Here is a 19,118-nt window from a genome sequence, read left to right as displayed (position 1 = left end):
TTAAGGTCTCCTCTGACAGCTTCAAGAGCCAAGCCCTAGCTCCAGCTGAATAAAAGATTTGAAATACTTTACATTATTCATCCTTTTTTCTGTTTTGCGGGGAGTCCTCCTGTACCTCTGTTGTTCACACGGGCGGTTAAACATCTTGCACCGGATGCTAAATAGATCCCTCCTCCTCCGTGTTGTTTCTTCCCGTGTTGTATATTGTATACAATGCCACGAAGAACAAACAAGACAAACACAAGCGTGTGCGTGCGGCGTGCCGCTCGGTGCAGCAAACGGTGCTGCCTGCTGGGCGCTACCTTGGTGTTGGGGAGCGTGGCTGCGTGAGCGGCAGAGGCTGCTCTTAGCGCGCCGCCGTTATGAAATGAATATTTGATGAGGTATGCTCTCGCCGCCGCTGCCGCCTAATCTGATTTTGTAAGGCTGTAACAAGGTTTATCCTCGGTCTCCTTTCCTCCTCCTCTCTCCTGCCTGCCGTACTCTTTCATTTTCTTCCACTTTTTTTGTGTCTTTTTTTTTTTTTTCTCCCCGGTCTTTTTCTTTATAATTGGTTGTATGAACGAGCAGCCCTAATGGAAAAAGAGAGGCCATTTCAGGATGGAATAATTCCCTGTGTAATCTAAACGGCTTTGGAGTCAACATTTGTCAGTTGTCAGAGAGAGAGAGAGAGAGAGAGAGAGAGAGAGAGGCAATATGTAAGATTAGAAATGGTAAATGTTCCGGTTTTAGCTTGTGAACCTCCTCCACCGGTACGGAGGTAGTTTGTTAGCCGCACCTCCCTCCTCCTCCTGGAGCATCATTTGTTAAGGGAGCGTGATGGTGGTGTGGAAGGTGTGATACAGGGGCGTTGTCACGGTGACCTTGAGGAGGAGAGGTGGAGCAGGGAAGAGTGAGCGTTGCTGCCAGGGCTTTGCCGTAGCGGCGACCTTGTCTCACCCCAGTCCTTCCCTGCTCGCTCTCTCGCTCACTCTTCCACGCTCACCCTCTCGCTCGCTCACTCGCTTATTCTGTCCAACCTTGCGCTAAAGATCAGATTTTTCACCATGTATGGTTTTACAGTTATTGTTATTGCTCCATCTGTTCCTTTATTTATTTGGACTTGAGCCCCATTGTGTTATTTTTTGTCGTCTGTATTTACTGTGTTGCTTTTTTTTTTTTTTTACATGGGCCTGTAAGTCCTTGTTTGTCATGTAATGCATAACATCTCTGTTGAGGTGCTGCTTATGCTGTTGTCTGAAAAAAAAAGTGCAGAGGAAAAACTGTGGACTACCCCCCACCCCAACATATCAAAATGTTTATAAACCACACTTAACCCAAGCCTCTAATAAACATAGTCAGAAACATTTGCTGGAGTTTCAACACACATCAGGACAGCTAGATCTTTCTGTGTTTTTTGGATGCATTTCCTGGCATTGGCATTCCTCGTGGGGATTCAGCCATGAGGCTGGATCTGTTATTCCGATAACCCAGTTAATCTTTGTTTTACGTGATGTCACATAAGCCATAACATCTCTCTCCCCCCCCCCTGTCTAGTGTGTGCCATGGCCGTGAGGAACTGTCTGGAGTGTCAACAGCACTTCCAGCCCGGATCGGACTCCATGGGCCGCTCCCACGCCACCGCACCCGGCACCGGGTCCATGGCTGCACAGGCAAGTGGTGGTAGAGACCCCCAACCCCCCCACTGCCCCTCCAACCCTACCCTCTGCTCACAAACACACTTCATCGACCACATGAATCAAATGGTCGATGAAATTAATACATTTGGTTTAAGATGACTAAATATTGTACAAGAAGCAAAAAGCCCTTCTCCCTTCAGAATAGTTTGTGTATTTGCGCAAACAAAGTTTGTGTTCGGTCATCTGAGGTTAGGATGAGCTATTCACATCAGGCCCGCCAATGCTACAGGGACTTACAGGAGATCTGTGCTTACGAAGTTCAACTGAACTTCAGCAAACCCTCTCTGGCTCAGCGAACGCCTGTTCCTTACCTCGGAGCCCCCCAAAGAGAAAGTGAAACTAAACATTCCTGTCTGGTCAGGCACAAGTTATAAATAGCCTGGAGTGAGTCCAAACACTCTTCCCGAGTTTCTTCCTCCTCCTCCCTGCTGGTAAACCAGATGGAGCCGTGACCTTTGGCAGCCGGCGACCCAAACGGGCCGATCTGCAAACGGTTGTTGCGTTAGATCACATCTTCTTGTGTTACCACATCGGCCGCTATTTGTTTCACCCTGCCGATGCCCTTTCTGCTGTGAGCTCAATAGATCTGATACGCCGACTTCCAGTAAAGTCGTGTTTGGCTTTCCAGAAACTGGTGTGAGTAAAACGCTCATTTATAATGCAGTGGCTCTATATTAAGAGCCATTATGTTAAGGACCAGCTCCCCGGAGGGATAACATCCCTAAATCTTGGAACTGTACCATTCAGCCTGAAGTGCACATTGATTGATAATGATGATCACTCTGGCAGTGTGGTTTTCTTTGAATTTGAATTGTTTCCCTTGCATTCCTTTGTGCATAGAAATGCTTGTCATTTGTCTATTCATTTCTGTATATTGAGTCTGAGTTGACAAAGAAATCCCTCTGGATTGTTGAAATTCATTAATCATTAATAAATGTTTTTATTCATTTAGCAGATACTTTCATCCCAAAATTACAGGTTCAGGCATGGTAGGGCCTATGGTCGTGTTTCTGTTTCTGTTCTGCATTAACATGGTTTGTCAGTGCACTCCCCTGTTCTGTTGTCTTGTTGTTTTCCCTGTTCCAGTGAGGCTTAATTAGCTAGTTGGTTGTGGGTAGGTGTGTTGAGTGTTGCGGCAGGTGGCAGCTAGTGTATCAAGGCCAGTGTGGAAAGACCAGTCACCAGCTCCAAATGTCCTGTGTCTCTTAGTTTAGTTTAGTGTTGTAATTATGCATATCAGCCTTAGGATGGACTCGTAACATCCATCTTGCTCAAGGCTGCCTCCAGGAAGATTGCGGACGTTGGGTATCAAAACCTACAACTTTTGGCTGGGCGTTGAACACCCCCACCAGTACAACATGATGCCCCTGTATAGTCCTCACCAATCTAATTCGAGTCTTTCCCATCTGTCTTCTGTATAGTTGTGTTCTCCCATACTGTGCATTGAACTGCATGCTGGTGTCTTCCAGAGTCCCGTTGACGTGGTTACCGGGGGAGTTTCTCCCATCAGTGATATGGACCGGCTGCTGCAGGACATGGACATCAACCGACTGAGGGCTGTTGTCTTCCGAGATATCGTGAGTTAACACACACGCACACACGCACAAGCAAAAAAATCCAAATGACTCGTATAAACACACACCTTTATAAACACATGCATGCAAACACACAGAAACCTGATCATTAAGTACAGCCCAAGTTACTTAGCAGATCTCTAAAGCATGTCATTATAGAGCATGCAGGAGTCTACCTCTATCTCTGTCTGTTTCTCTCTGTGTCTCACTCTGTCAGTATTTCTGTCTCTAGCTCTGTCTCTCTCGCTGTGTCTCTCTCTTTCTCTCTCTTTCTCTCTCTCTCTGTCTGTATGTCTCTGTCTCTGTCTCTGTCTGTGTGTGTGTGATTCTTGGCGGTCGCCAGAGCAGTTCCCCTAACAGGGTTTGGGTCATAGAGTTGTTTGGTTGTTGTCTTGTCCCAAGGAGGACAGTAAGCAGGCCCAGTTCCTGGCTCTGGCCGTGGTCTACTTCATCTCAGTGCTCATGGTGTCCAAGTACCGCGACATACTGGAGCCCCAAAACCACAAGAAGACCCCATCGCGCACCCAGTCTTCCCGGAGCACAGGTACACCAGGCTTCACAACAGGGCCCGATTATCACAGATCTTTGTTTATAGACGTTAATGTGGTCTGAAACCAAATGTTTTCCAGCGCATAGTTATTTTGGGGATTAAACTGGAGAGAGGTTGGAGTAATGTTCGAGAAACATGTCAAAGAAAAAAAAAGAAACACCAACTGGACGAAGTGCAGAGTAGGAGTGAGAACGCAATGTTACAAGTGCAAAAGGGTAACATCTCAGAGATAAAGATGAATTACGTCTCAACAAAGTGCACTCCTGCCAAAACGTAAAACTAAAAGTCTTGCTTAATGCACAGATAATAACACTTTTGACCGGAGCTGCGCACACCAATTTCATAACACCGCCCTCGTCGATATTCCCGCTCGTAGACAGCGGTGGCGTCCACGGCGGGCTGGAGCTGGAGAACGGCGTTCCTATCCAGCGCTGCGACTCGGGCATCAGCGATGACCGTGCCTCCGCCGACGCGGCCGCCCCCACGGGCGCCGGCGCCACCACCACCACCACCGTCGGCGGCGGGCCGGACGCCATCTCGGAGGCCCTGTCCACGCTGTCCTCCGAGGTGCGGCCCCCTCCCGCCGACGCCAAGGGCAAGAACGTCAAGGACATCCTGCGCAGCCTGGTGAGCGCGCCCCACGAGGACGTGGTGGTGGACTCGGGGCTCCTCCCGCCGGCCTTCCTGGGCGCGCTGGGCGACGCCTCCAGAGACCCGTCCCGCTCGTTCCGCTCCTTTGATAGGTCAGTAGGGGCTTTTAGTACTTTTAGTACTTTGTGCTTTTACCCATATGTAACCCTCTTTATATCAGTTTATAGATGTGTAGCTCTTGAGATAGAGTAGTAGTAGAGGTGATTTTTAGATGCGAGATGGTTATGAAAAACATTGAACGCAGCTAATTTGAGTAAAGCTCAGCTTTAGTTAATTCAACTTTAAGCCTTGAACTATCAACAAATATAAACTATCACTTATATTTATGATTTTCAACTCTCACCATGTCACTCACTGTGATATAGAACAGTTTCAACTCTCACCATGTCACCCTAAAATGTAATATGTTCATTTTATTATTCTGCTGTTTTATTCCCTTCTTTCCCTCGGCCTGCCCTGTATATCTCTGGTAGTAAAAGATGTATACATTTGCGTTTGTTCTGGAGGTGTGCGGGGGGGTGAATGTCATGGTTGGTTTTGGGCGGGTGGGGTTCATGTGCTTTAACTACAGACCGACCCGGGTGAGACGGGACGGGACCCCCTTCTGGTTTACATTTGGAGAGCATTGTCTCCACAAAAGATGTTCACAAATGGGGGGTAGACACGGAGAATGGGGGGAAAGGGAGAGAGTGAGCGAGCGGTCTCCACAAGGGAGTTGTCATGTCAAGGTGCTCACCTCTTGAAGAAAGCCTTTCTCCATCTCTTTCTCCCTCTCACCCCCCTTTCTCTCTTTCTTCCTCTCTCACTCCGACACACTCTGACCAAGTTGTTCTCTCCATGCACACACACACACACACACACACACACACACACACACACACACACACACACACACACACACACACACACACACACGTACACACACACGTACACGTTTGGGAATTGCGGGGCATCTCTGTGATCACGGGTCTTTATCTGAGGAATGCTGTGTCAGATGTCGGGGTGCTTCCATATCAGGGGGGATTAGGATGGCTCCGGCGCTCTGCGCTGAGCGCACAGTAGGACCAGGGAGGGCTGTCGGGGGGGCGGGAGGGCGTACACTTACAGCCCCGCTCACTGTCTCCGGGTGTGGGGGCCGTCCTCGACCCCCACAAGCCGGCTTACAGATGCAGACTCTTCAGCTAGATGACTTAGCCCCAACAACCCCCCCCCCCCCCAACCACTCCAAACTAAAATATATTGATCAGCACACATGTCCTGGTCAAAACGTCAAGGAGTCTAGATTGTTGAAGATTATGGAATACCATAGTGGGAATATGTGGCTCTGATTCATTGATGAAATGCTACACTCTTGCTAAATTGCTGATCATTGGAAGAGTCTGACCTACCTATCAGGCTGCCTCAATACCCAGATCAGCCAATCTGTGAAGCACCTGGGCTTGAGAATCAAGATGTAATGATTCACTGCCATTGTGCTTACTAAGTCCCTCTACAAGTCTGACTTTGACGGAGAGTGGTACTCTGCATGGATTTTCTTGACCTGTGTCATGATGAAGGGGCAGGTAATTTACCTGGGGAAAGAAAAATCGGTCTTATGGACTGGACATCTTGCTTCCTGTACGAGTACATTGTCTACACCCTATGCCCCTCTCTAACTTCAATGCACTCACTAGCACCGCCTATAAAGGCCAGAGAAATGTACACAGTGTAGGCACTGGCAAAAGCATCACAAAAGCCTCCCCTATGAGTCTGTTAGTATAGCCGGTCAATGCCTTGAGTTGCCATATCACCCTAACACAAAAAATATATAGGTGGGCTCTCTCCGCTGGACAGAGCGGTGGGGTGGATTTATGAGGCCGACGTATGGAAAAGGCCCGGATCCCCCAGATAAAAACTGGGCTGGGTCAGGAGGGTGAAGTATCCCCTCTGATTTATATCCCCGCGAAGACCCCTTGAATCTCCCCCTCCCCCCCCATCTATATCCCAGCGATGCCCCTGTTATGACAGCCAGTCTGCAAATATTTGCTGACACTAACCAGAGCTAAACAGTGTCATTGTACAAGCCGGTGATTTAGATTGCGTGCTTCAGCAAAACATGTGCTTGTTAGACGTGGGGCTGTATATATGGAGCGTCGCTGTTTGCATTCCGGGATGCAGGCCCCTGCGTGCGTGCATGGGAGATGAGTCGAGGAGAGGGGGGGACCCTGGTGTCAACGGGAACGCTGCGTATTTGCAAAGGAACAAGACACTAGTGATTCCGCCCGATGCTTTTATTAATTTAAATGTATTACAATTTGAAAGTACTTTTTTAAATTTTTTGGGGAAAAAAATGCTGACTTGAACTGTCAGATGGATATGGCAATTTTAGGAGATATCACAACAAGATAGTGATTTTATATCCCAAAATATTCTTTCAGGCCCATTAGTTGACGATGGAGAAAGAAATTCCCAAACCAGGTCCTGCTTTAGAATGAAGACCGCAAGCAACTCCCGTGCTCCAGGCTAACTGTGGTTCTCTTACACGGTCACACTGGGTACACGGTGGGCCCCCTCTCTGTCCCCGGGCCCTGAAACCCGCAGACCCAGCCTCCATTAATCACTGATGTCTTCAAGGTTGGGGCGCCTCCCACTCAAGCCGCCACCGTCCAATCCCAGCTCAAGGGGAGTGTATGGGGGTAATTGGGTTGATTGGGTCGGAGTTAAAATATCATTCTGTACATTCTTACGCGCTGGGTCGCATGAAATGAGGGTGAAAGGGGAGATCAAAGACGGGGTCACAGACAGCCCCCCTCTCACCCACCCACCCCGATACCCCCCCCCATGAATAAGACATGAGGTTAACACTCTAGAGAACAGAGGTATTTTACACAGACATCCACGCATGCATGCACACAGACACACATACACACACTCCCACACGTTCTTTCACACACAAACACGCCCGCACGCACATGCACTGATGCACATGGCGCTGACCGTAAACCACCTTCACACATCTTCCTCGTGCCGCTCCCTTCATCTGCGAAAGCGGAGGACAGATTACTGGAATCCAAGGCTGTGCTGAGAGGCAGTGGGTTAAAGCGTGTTAAATAATGCATCCTCGCCTCTAGTTCATACACAGGTCCACACGGCCCAGCCCTGGCTGGGGAGTGTGGGCCGGGCAGGGCCAACTGATGGCTGATTAACCGACTGGGCCGTCCCACTCAGGATAAGTGTGTCTAATGATCTGCTGAATTATTCACTTGACCGGAGCGGGGGAACATATGGGGAAGCAAACACACACACACGCGCACACGAATGGATTTGTTTCCTCATACCTTTACACAGACACAAACACGTATGCATGTACATGCATGTACCGGTACATGCATGTACACACACACGCGTCAGTGAGGATGCCTGGAATTCATGGGCATTAATGTGCATATGTGAAATAAGCTCGGATCTTGAAACGTAACGTGCATGCATACGTTGTCACACACACACACACACACACACACACACACACACACACACACACACACACACACACACACACACACACACACACACACACACACACACACACACACTCTCTTTAGGGGACCATTGAACAAGCAGAATCACGCCACCCCTTACTCTCTCTCCCCAGCAATCGCCACCCTGCTCTGGCCGTGCCTAACGTCAGCACCACCCCTCTATTCTGATAGGGACCATCCTCTCATCCACCACTATCTAGGGACACCCACTGGGAGCCAGATTCTGCCGTCTCTGCATCACGTCCGGGTGATGCTAGTCTAATTCACTCATCAATTCACTATTTTGTTGCTTAACACTTTAATCGAATGCGACTTGTGGTTTGCGTTTTAGATATACAGGCCATTTATGACTAGGTAGGGAAAAGGAGTCTTACTCGAGGATGCTTAGAAGTAAACACACACATTAGGGTTTGAACCCACAACCTTTCGGCTGGGAGTCAAACACCCTAACCGCCAGTCCCCTTCTTTCTCTCTTGTGGGTTTGAACCTGATGACTACTCTGTAATCTCTTTCCTTTTGACGGTACAACCCCACGAGATGCATTAGGCGTATGTATATATACAGTATATGCGGTTAGTCTATACCTGGCCTATACATCATCCAAAGGTCAGGAGCTGTCAGTGTTTAACATCCACAGTAACTTTTAATACATTTGATCTGCGATCTTAAATCAAGTGAAAGCCGCCTTTGATTCCCCAGCCAGCTTCCTGTCTGCACTAGAGGCAGCCAGGCTCCACTATCTCCCCTGTGTGTGTGTGTGTGTGTGTGTGTGTGTGTGTGTGTGTGTGTGTGTGTGTGTGTGTGTGTGTGTGTGTGTGTGTGTGTGTGTGTGTGTGTGTGTGTGTGTGTGTGTGTGTGTGTGTGTGTGTGTGCTGAGCGTGTGCGCGCACGCTCAGGCACAATGTATCAAGGTTTATGTAAAACACTGTGAGGCATTTCACATGCAACCCTGAAACACCGCCAACGCAACATTTTAGCGTTCTTTTAATTTTCATAATTATTGTCTCCATGTACACAGACACACACATGCATGCATGTTTGCCCATGCACGCAGGAGCATCTATACAGTAGGTAAAAGTCTGTACTTTGGGTTTGTTTGCGCGGGGGCCCAGTAGCTGGTGATTAGCCCCCGCTCCCCCTGTGTCAGCACTGATAAGGGGGGGCCAGGGCTCTCTTTGATGCAGCCAGCGGTCTGTCAGTGCCCCGATCCAAACCGACAGCTTATCTACATGCTGCTCTCCTTCCCCGTCCACCACTTCCGTGGCGCTAGATAGGGGGCAGAGCAGAGCCTGTACGCAGAGCACCCCGGGTGGACTGCACCTCATCCCGCAGGCCCTCGCTGTATCAGACAGGCTGTTTATAAACAGGCTTAGAGGGAAAGCTAGTGGAGGACAAGGCCAAGCACAACTTTGGACAGGTTGCACACATTTGGAATGGGATTTCAAATCAAGCATGTTTCTTTTATAATTGCCCTGGATTAACAGAGGAAAATAAAATGCCTAAAGTCAAACTGATGTGTACTCCGGGAGAAAGCTGTATCAAGCGGTCTCGTCCTCCAAAGTAATACCATCAATACTGTTGTGTTGTTTCATTAGGCGTCTAGAAAATCACTACCATCCACTGGCCTGTGTTTATTTTACAGCAGGCGGCGGTAATGTATTAGGTCAAACGATGGACATATTATCCTGTATTACTGACTGCAGCAGATCCCCTATCGATCACAGGGAAGACGGATGTGGCCGTTCCTTTAAATATTCCGAGTCAGGACAATGCCCTCATCGACAACTCCACGGTCCAGTGGGCCGCTGATTCCGTTTAGTCTTCCTCCAACCGGGGTCTTCAGATCTTCAGGGGCCTCCTCCTCCAGTCCGAAACTCGCACCATCAGCGAGATTCCTTTTTTTTACGATAGCGATGTAGCAGAACCGTTGACAACGGAAATCAATACGTGTTCCAATCTGGGTCCCGTGTTCCTCCAGGAGCGTGGTCGTGGCGCCCAAGAAGGCCAGCTCCTCGTCCACATCGTCCGCCGCCTCGACCTCCTCCTCCGCCGGCGCCTCCGCTGGGATGCCCGCTGACAGCGTTGCCGTGGTTTCATCCACTACCCAGAGCACCTCTGCTGATGCAGCTGGTGAGCAGAGCTGTGCACACACACAAACACACACTGTACAAACTGTAAGATAAATGTGTTACTTTACAATATACTGTACTCTATTGGAACTTTGTTAAGTTAAAATGACTTGATCGGTCACACGTGTACATGATGTATGCATGCGTGTGCTTATGTGTGTCAAATACATAGCATCAGGTTTTATTGAATCGGTTTTAGCATATTATAGTTGTGTAGTCATTCAAAACGAATGTATCAGTGTGTATAGCTGTCTGTATTGGTCTTGGGTTTTTGTGTGTGTTTCTGTGCATGTGTGCGCTTGTGTGTTTGTCTGCACGTGGGTGCGTGTCTGCTGTGCTGTGGTGGTAGTGGGAGGACTAATGGAGATGAGTTAATTTACTCGTCTGCATTTGAAGGAGCTACTTCAGCTCCAGAACGAAAGGTCTCTGTAGACCAGCATGGAGCTGTTTCACACACACACACACACACACACACACACACACACACACACACACACACACACACACACACACACACACACACACACACACACACACACACACACACACACACCAGCAGAAACACACCAGCAGAAACACACCAGCAGAAACACAGCGGTGCTCCAGTGGTTGTCATGCCGTCAGAGTTATCCCTGGTTTGGGACCGCTCTGGCTGGAAAAACAAGTCGAGTGAAGGACCAGAGTAACCCTCCCCCCAGCCCCTCTTGTTCAGCTTGGCATTCCCTTCTTTATGTTACCCACTGAGGTGGATTTACAGCCTGATCAATCCAGCGGGCCGCCTCACGCCGCCACTAGCTCCGTCTCCGGTACAGAGTCATAAAGAACGTTTTAGTTGAACAATTAAACGCTCAAGAAGGAAGCGTCCCACAGGGGGTGAATCGGTATGTAACGACATAATGAGTAAATAGTTTATCGTTAGGAGGAGGAAGGAAAACCTACGAGGTGAGGCAGGGCTTTCTCAATCAGAGATCTGAGAACACAGGTGTGTGTGAACAACAAATTAGCCTAATGGCTGGGGGGGAAGATGGTCATTATTCCATTATGGAATAATTATGAATTTAACAATTGTTTCCATTGAAGAAATATTTCACCTGTTTTATATTTATCCACATACTCAACATGAAATATATGCAAGAGGACCTATACGAAATTTAATGAGCCTCTGTTTTTTTGTTAATTAAAATATGCAAAATGGGGGAAATATTGCTTTTACAAAATCATTTGTGCAAATTTTACCTGCACATTTTAAATTATCCCTTAAAAACAACACTAATTATTTGAATGTAGAACCACCGACACAAATTGTTTCTGAGTGATGGGCAATGGTGAATAGGGACACATTTAAAACTGGAGCTCATCCCGAGAGCTGTGCATGCTAATGTGAGAGGAAGAAGCATAGCGCGAGGTATGAATCATCCCTATCTCCACATTAAATAACACTGTACTTACACCACACTTGCCCTATTGCACCATAAATCGCCCCTCTTCTATACATTTGAATGGGGGCCACTGTATTATTTCATAGCCAAGGCGTCGGCACGCAGATTTATGGTGCTACCGTGTCCCATGCTGGGGTAATCTAGTGGGGTGCGGTTGTGAGTGAGTGTGCCTGTTGGTAAGTGTGTGATTGCCTGGTAATGTGTGTGTGTGTGTGTGTGTGTGTGTGTGTGTGTGTGTGTGTGTGTACATCCTTATCTTTTGTGTGTGTGTGTGTGTGTAACTAACAGTGTGTCTCTCTGCAGCAGGAGGCCAGGCTCCAGCCAGCACCAACCTGCCATCTGTCCCCATCCTCGCCCCCATCAGCACCACCCCCAGCATGAGGTCATTCATCTTCACACACACACACACACACACACACACACACACACACACACACACACACACACACACACACACACACACACACACACACACACACACACACACACACACACACACACACACACACACACACACACACACAACACACACACAGGTTTTATTGAAATACATATTTATTTTTTATGTTTACTTTCATGGAAATTATAAATTAAAATGATTAATCTGTGATGTATTTCAAATTTCAAAAGTCATATGAAATTTAATGTTGTGAAATATAGTGTGTAATGTATATGTATATGTATATGTATATATATATATATATATATAAAAAAAAAAATGGTTTTATGTCACAAAAACTGAAGTATTATGTTTGTGTTTTCTTCTTTGTGTGTACATTTTGTGTGGCGTGTGTGTGTATGTGTTCATGTGTGTGTGCGTCTCCAGCATCTCCGAGCGCCTGGAGCATACTCTGGAGAAGTCGGCCCCCCTGCTGAGGGAGATCTTCGTGGACTTCGCTCCCTTCCTCTCTCGCACCCTGCTGGGCAGCCACGGGCAGGAGCTCCTCATAGAGGGCACGAGTGAGCACACACACACACACACACACACACACACACACACACACACACACACACACACACACACACACACACACACACACACACACACACACACACACACACACACACACACACACACACACACACACACACACACACCTGTGCAGTAGGCTGTCTCACACACAGATCCGCCTCATCCCCATCGTTCCAAGCTTAATGTATCAGGTGAAGAGGAGTCTTTATACAGATCCTTATCTCACTTCTGCCAACATGTACAGGCAGATCTCATGATATCCTCCTCCCCAGGCTTACAGGCACGGACCCATAACGTTAAGCTGAAGCCTAGGCTGGTCGCATGGTTGGCAATATAAATCAATGTTTTTCAGGAGCATTCAGATAACCAACTAGGTTCAGCCATTTTAAGATCTTTCCGGTTCTGTTCCAGTTCTTCTTTCCATGTGAAGGTTTTTAATTCAATTTTTTAGATTAGATTTTGATTTTTTAAATGCATTTCACGGTCAACCCCAAAAGAGAATATTGGTACATACATGCGGTCTACATGCAGTAAAGTTGGTGTGGTTGTCCTTATTGAAACCCTGGCGGATGCTAATTGAATAGCATTGTGTGTTGACTGTGAGGGCTAGGGGTGGTGCTGAATGGGTCTAGCGGTTAGGGTCGGAGGTCAGGACACTAATAGGAGTGTTTGGGATATCTGCTGCCAGCAAGCAAAATGGAAAGTTGATTGATAGCTGTGTAGGGGCCTGAACAGAGAAGGTAGGCGTGTACGCATCTGGGCTTGTGCGTGCGTGCGTGCGTGTGTGTTTGTGAGTGTGTTTTTGTGTGTGTGTGCGCGGTTGCGTTTGTGACTATTTGTAACCATATATGCATATGTATGTGTGTGTGTGTGAACATCCCTGTGTGTGTTCTGTGTGTGTGTGTGTGCACATCAATGTGTGTTTGTATATCTGTGTGTGTGTGTGTGTGCGTCTGTGTACATTTGTGTGTGTTTGTATAACCGCGTCTGTCTGTCTGTCTGTGTGTGTGTGCGTGTGCGTGTCGGCGAGCAGCTCCACCATGCTCGGGTCATATGAACGGCGCTCCAGAAAGGACACCCTGACCACTCCAGTGGCCCCCCTGCCCTTTTAAAGCCCCGCTCTCGCCATTAGAGATCAATGAGACATATGCTCGGCCGCGCGGCCAGCCCTGTAATACAAGGCCCAAATATGTATTAGTTTACAGTAACATCATGTCCACTCATTAGGCCCATCAATAGTATCAGCTCCCCTGCTGCAGATGGCACGGAGTTGAGCTAATGCAAGCGTTGATGTGTGGGAGGGGGGCGGGGGGGGCTGTGTGTTCTGGATATGGGTCGATGCGCCTACCCATTTGATCCGAATGGAAGCCGGGATGACTAAAAGTAGGTGATGCACCGTGACTGTGTTCATTAGGGCGTCTGTTTTCTCAATGATGTCCACGCAGTCTCACCTCCCTGTCTGGTTTGGTTCCAGGCCTGGTGTGCATGAGGTCCAGCAGCTCCGTGGTGGAGCTGGTCATGCTGCTGTGCTCACAGGCAAGTCTTCCCACCAACATCTTCATCATTTCCTCACCTCCACCTTCCCCTTCCCCCGCCCCCTTCTCTGCCTTCCCCATCCCTCCCTCCCTCCCTCCCAACCCCTGCTGTCCTCTTCTCTCTCTCGCTCCACTGGTTTATCCGCCTCACCCTCACCTTCAGTGCAGTAAATCTGCGGTCCGTGCGCGAAAAAAGGAAAAATGTCCATCCAAGCATCTTATCTTCTTTCTCCCACTACCGCGGGCTCTCGATCCATAAAGAGTGCGTCCGGGGATAGGAGGGCAACACTGGGCCAAGGGAGCAGATATTGGCTGGTTGGGTCAAGGGTGGCCGACCTGTCCGGGTCACCTCTGACCCGATGGCACTGGCCCTAGCCACCGGGGCCAAAGCGATGAGGAGGGATAATGTCGATTTGATGCTGCGGTGCATTGATTTTCTCCTTTTGTTTTGTCGTGCTCCTGTGGGCTGTTTTTTTGTTTTCTGTTGCCAAGTTTATTCAGCGGGGGCAGGGCGGGGGCTTCATGAATACTAATTCCTGGGGATCATAAGCAGGTGTGGGCGGATCAATGAAGAGGCCGGGGTGTGGATGGGCCCGTTACCGCTGAGCTGAGCACACAGCGCAGTTCATTAACGTGGGTCGTCTACGTATGCCGAGCCATCGGATTAAACCGTGTGTGTGTTTGTGTGTGTGTGTGTGTGTGTGCGTGTGCGTGTGTGTGCGCGTGCGTGCATCTTTTGTTTGGTAAATATGAAACGCAAAGCACCTTCATTTATAGTGCGTAAGGCACGCGGACAAGGAGGACATCTCAAAACCCCCCCCCCCCCCCACACCTCTGGCTCTGTTTGCCTTTTACTGTTTTAACAGTGTGGTGAAAAACAAAGAGACCTGTGATGCAGGACACCCTCTGATTAATGACGGCGCTCTGGGAGAAGCCACGCTGACTGCTTTTTATGTTATCAGCTTCATTTCCACACACCAAAAAAATGCTGTCTGTGGTCTGTTTTCTTCTTCTTCTCCTCCTCCTCCCCCTTCCGCTCCTTCTCTTCTCCTCACCCGCTTCCACCCTATTTACTTCTCATTATTCACTTGGCTTCTCCTCCACTGTGGTAATACAGTGAGATTACACACATCCGCCTTGGTGTCAGCCGCCCGGAGGGGTGGGGGGGGGGGGGGGTTTGGCGCCCAGACACCCAGGAGCTGGTGGGGAGTGGGAGCCAGAGAAGGAGAGAGAGGTAGAGGGGGAGAGGGAGAAGGGGAACCAGGGAAGAGGGAGAATGACAGCCTCTAATGCACCTATTTGTCATATCTGCCAGGGTGTTGTTTAATGCTAATCTAATCAAAGGCTGAATCTTAGTGGGATTGCCCCCGCTGCACCGAGCGCGTCTCACCCCCCCCCCCTCCCCCCATCAGTCCTCAGCACCAGCTATTTCTTCCCCTGCTCGCTGTGGGACCAAGCCAAGCCGCACCCCCCACCCTCCACCCTACCCCGTCCCCCCTCTCCGCCTTCCACTGCTTCCTCTCTCTAGCTTCAGGTTAGCATTGCACGGATTGGCCGGCGCCGTGTTGATTGCTTCAATAAATCATCCAACCAGATTCTCTCACAGCTGATGCAAATGTAATTTTATTGTTGTGTGGAGAGCGAGGGAGAGGGGCGGGGTAGCCGGGGGGAAAGGTATTGGAGGGGGGGGATCTACCTTTCACCAGGGAAATGAAGGGAACATTCGAAGACCTACCTCTGGGCTAAATTACGATTTGTATGTGTGCGTGTGCGGCGTTTGTGTGTGTGTGTGTGTGTGTACACACATGTCATTCTGCATTTGTGTGTGTTCCGGTCTTTCCCACTCTTTTTGTGGGACACTGGAAAGAAAAAAAAGCAAATCCGCCAGTGCCATGATTAATGACATTATTTAGCAAAGTTTGCCGCTGCCCCTGGCACAGGAAATGCTCACTCCTCCCACAGGAAGTGGCTCAGTGGCCGGCTTGTACCTCTTCTTTACCTACAAGGAAACACGGCAGACGGAGGTGACGGCGTCGCGGTTGATTGATTTTCCTTCCCCCCCCCCAGCCCCCCAACACCCGCCTCCACCCCGTACCCCCCTACCCTCCCTCCGCCCCTCCACCCTCCCCCTTCTCCCCGTTTCATCAGAGACGTCGAGAGATGTGTGATGCGATAACGCGGTGGCGCTGAACATTTTTCTAATTAATTTCCCGCCGTGCCCCTTTGAGATGGAGTAGGACCGGGGTCGGGGGGTCGCGTGCCTGGGGACGCCAGAGGAGTTTTTAATCAGGGCTCTTATGAATGTTGCATTGGCAGCCGCATCAGCCTGGCATTCAGCCGCCGATTGTTAACCGCTGTTTGATGGCGCTCCCCTTTCTAAACAACTACCGCCGGGCTCCCAATTAAAGGGCCATTTTGTGGCAGGCATTAAGCACGGGGGTGGCGTGCATCACGGCCGTATCGATCCGCGCTCGCCCACCGCTGCATATACAAAGTCAGGAATAATGACCCCATAGGAGGCGCCATATAGTTAACGGAGTGATGTTTAATACAGTAGCTATGCAGTCCCTTCAAGCGCTATTAACCACCGGGAAAGTAAGCATGTTGCAAAAAAGTGGACAGCGCCTCGTTAGAGAAGGTAGGTGTTTAGCGACGTAGGCATGTACGATGCTAAATGTTTTTGCATGAAGCCACGCTTTTTCTCGTGAATGGCTTTCAGGTTGTTTGTTTTAGTTTGTGCATCATGAGGTTATTATGAGAAGGTTGAGGCAGCAGGGAGTCGGGACTTCCTGTGGCCGTGGCCTCGAATATCACATGCATGTCGTCAGCCAACACCACCAGGTCTAAAAAGCCTCTGTCACCGAAACAGCCCTGATTTGCCCTGACAGTCGACCTCTCTCTCCCTGTCCCTCTTTCACATGTTATTTCCCCTCGACGGTCGTATTTACGGCAGCCACGTTAACCAGGGGTACTCAGCGGGTGACGGGGAAGACCGCTACCACAGAGAAGAGAAAAGAAACGCCGTGAATAAATAAAGACCGCAGAATAAGAGAAAGAGCTTTAACTTTTTCTATTCCCCCCCCCCCTCCTCCCCATCCGCCTTGATGTTCGAGCGTTGAGGGATGGTTCGGACCGTCCGCCATTATCAGCGCCGTCGAGGCTCACAAATCTCTGCGGCGGCCGCGTTTGTGTCCTGTAGATCAGCCGTTATGGTCGGCCCCTCTGTCGGCCCATCCGTCTTACTGCCATTTATCAGGAACGCATCCTGTATGGAGAGAGTGGAGAGAGGGAGGTGGTAACTGCGATGCTGGAGTGCTGATAAGAGCCACTTACAGAGGTCCATGCACTAGTGAAGGAGTGCACGTCCACGAAAAAAAAATAGAAAAAGGGAGGATAGAAATATTTATGGAGACAGTGTGTGTGATCTACTGTAGGAGATTATGGTGGAAATACTAGAATGTACGACTTTTTGATTCTCTGTCGTAGATTCTAGATTTTTTTTTATGTAATTGCTAATGTATTTCATTGTAGTCCCGTATTTTTCCACTCATAAATAGGTACTTTATCAAGATGCAATTTAAGAACATCGTTAAATACACACATTGACTTCAGCGCTAAGCTCTTTGATACAAACGAGCAGTGCTTATCGGTCCATAACCTGGTCCATTGATACCGGATAATCCCTAAATAGATATTCAATAACAGCAGCAGCAGCTAATCCACTAATCCACCCACATCATCCCACGCCCAGAGTCGGTGCATAGAGAGACAGCCCTCGCTCCTGAAGTTAACCTGTTTAACAGATGGACACCTCTGTCCCCAGTCGATGAGTAGACAGAGACTGGGCTTCCCCTCTGACCTCTGGCCTCGCTGACCTCCATGATGGAAGCGGAGAGTCGTGTCGCTGTGGAGTTTAACCCCCCGCAGGCAGCGCTCGGAGCCCGGGTGTGCGTTCGCTCTGTCCCCCCCTGGCCCCTGCCTGGATCAATACCCTGACGCTGGGAACGCTGGGACCATAAGCCACAGCAACTCCGATGCTACGCCCTCCCCAAAGCGACAAAAATAATATATATCTCCATTGGTTTTGGTTGAAGTACTTACTTCAGTCTTCACCTGAAAAATACCTGAGTGACGTTTTTTTGATTTCGCTTTAAAGGCATTTAACGTCTTGCTTTTCAACGGACATAAATAAACAAAGGGCCATTGACTCCCATTCACACATCAGCTTATTCATTTTTAATGGCAAAGCAGCAGCATTTCATTTTTTTTCTTTTTCTTTTACGGAGGTATTTGATAGGTTGAGAGCACGGCATGAGTTTGCTGTATGAAACATTTTTTGAACACAGCGGAGCAAAGGTGAGGGAAGGGACCAGGAATGTGGTTCGAGGCAGGGGACCAAAAAATATGTTTCCCTCCAGAACGAGCCTCTCGATCCTCACAGCCAGAGCTGCTCCCCACTGAGTAGCCAAACACACTCTCACGAACACACACACACATCTATCACACACATGTACATAAGTACACACACACACACACACACACACACACACACACACACACACACACACACACACACACACACACACACACACACACACACGTTTCAAGATCAATGTGGATCAAAGTGTTATTTTTCCCTCCCAACCTCTCCTTAGCCTTGTTCCTCCTGGCTTGCTGCTCCTCACTACTCCTCACCTCTGCTCCTCAATACTCCTCACCTCTCCTCTCTTCACCTTCGTCTCCATGCGGTCCTCCATCAGCACCAACCCTCTACCCACCAGCCCCCCTACGGTGGGGACAGGTGGATCGTATCATAGCTCCAACGGGTTCCCTTTTGGGAGCTCAACGCCAACTGGCACTTACTGCTGTCGGCTCCCCGCCGATGGCAGCTATGGAGCGGGGAGATGTGATGCTGTGGGGGTCTGGGTCCAGGAAGGGGGAGCTTACAGACAGGAAGTGAGGTCTCGCTGCGAGGGGAATATCGGGCGAGTGACTCTTAAAACATGGAGTGGCTTTTAATTTAGCTCCCATTATTATTTAATTTTAGCATAGGGACCCAGGGGCCCCAAG

The 19,118-nt window shown here is 49.1% G+C and overlaps 1 protein-coding gene and 1 long non-coding RNA gene across 2 annotated transcripts in view; one reads left to right on the top strand and one right to left on the bottom strand.

Annotated features, from left to right (window-relative positions):
* The window catches only part of lrba (LPS-responsive vesicle trafficking, beach and anchor containing), a 184,719-nt gene that overhangs the window by 53,595 nt on the left and 112,006 nt on the right, over positions 1-19,118 (top strand). Inside the window, 8 exon segments of the mRNA XM_060046267.1 lie at positions 1,537-1,652; positions 3,149-3,256; positions 3,656-3,797; positions 4,180-4,546; positions 9,951-10,102; positions 11,844-11,922; positions 12,367-12,500; positions 13,988-14,049. Coding sequence (XP_059902250.1) covers positions 1,537-1,652; positions 3,149-3,256; positions 3,656-3,797; positions 4,180-4,546; positions 9,951-10,102; positions 11,844-11,922; positions 12,367-12,500; positions 13,988-14,049 — 1,160 coding nt within the window.
* Positions 17,095-18,996, bottom strand: LOC132453463 (uncharacterized). The gene is made up of 2 exons (XR_009524705.1): positions 18,767-18,996; positions 17,095-17,313 (listed from the first exon to the last, which is right to left on the bottom strand). It is a non-coding gene; the product is annotated as an uncharacterized LOC132453463 (long non-coding RNA).

Source organism: Gadus macrocephalus, chromosome 3, assembly GCF_031168955.1.
Source record: "Gadus macrocephalus chromosome 3, ASM3116895v1".
NCBI classification, from domain to species: Eukaryota; Metazoa; Chordata; class Actinopteri; order Gadiformes; family Gadidae; genus Gadus; species Gadus macrocephalus.
Note: the sequence above shows the minus strand (reverse complement) of the source record. Positions and strands in the feature narration are given on the sequence as shown.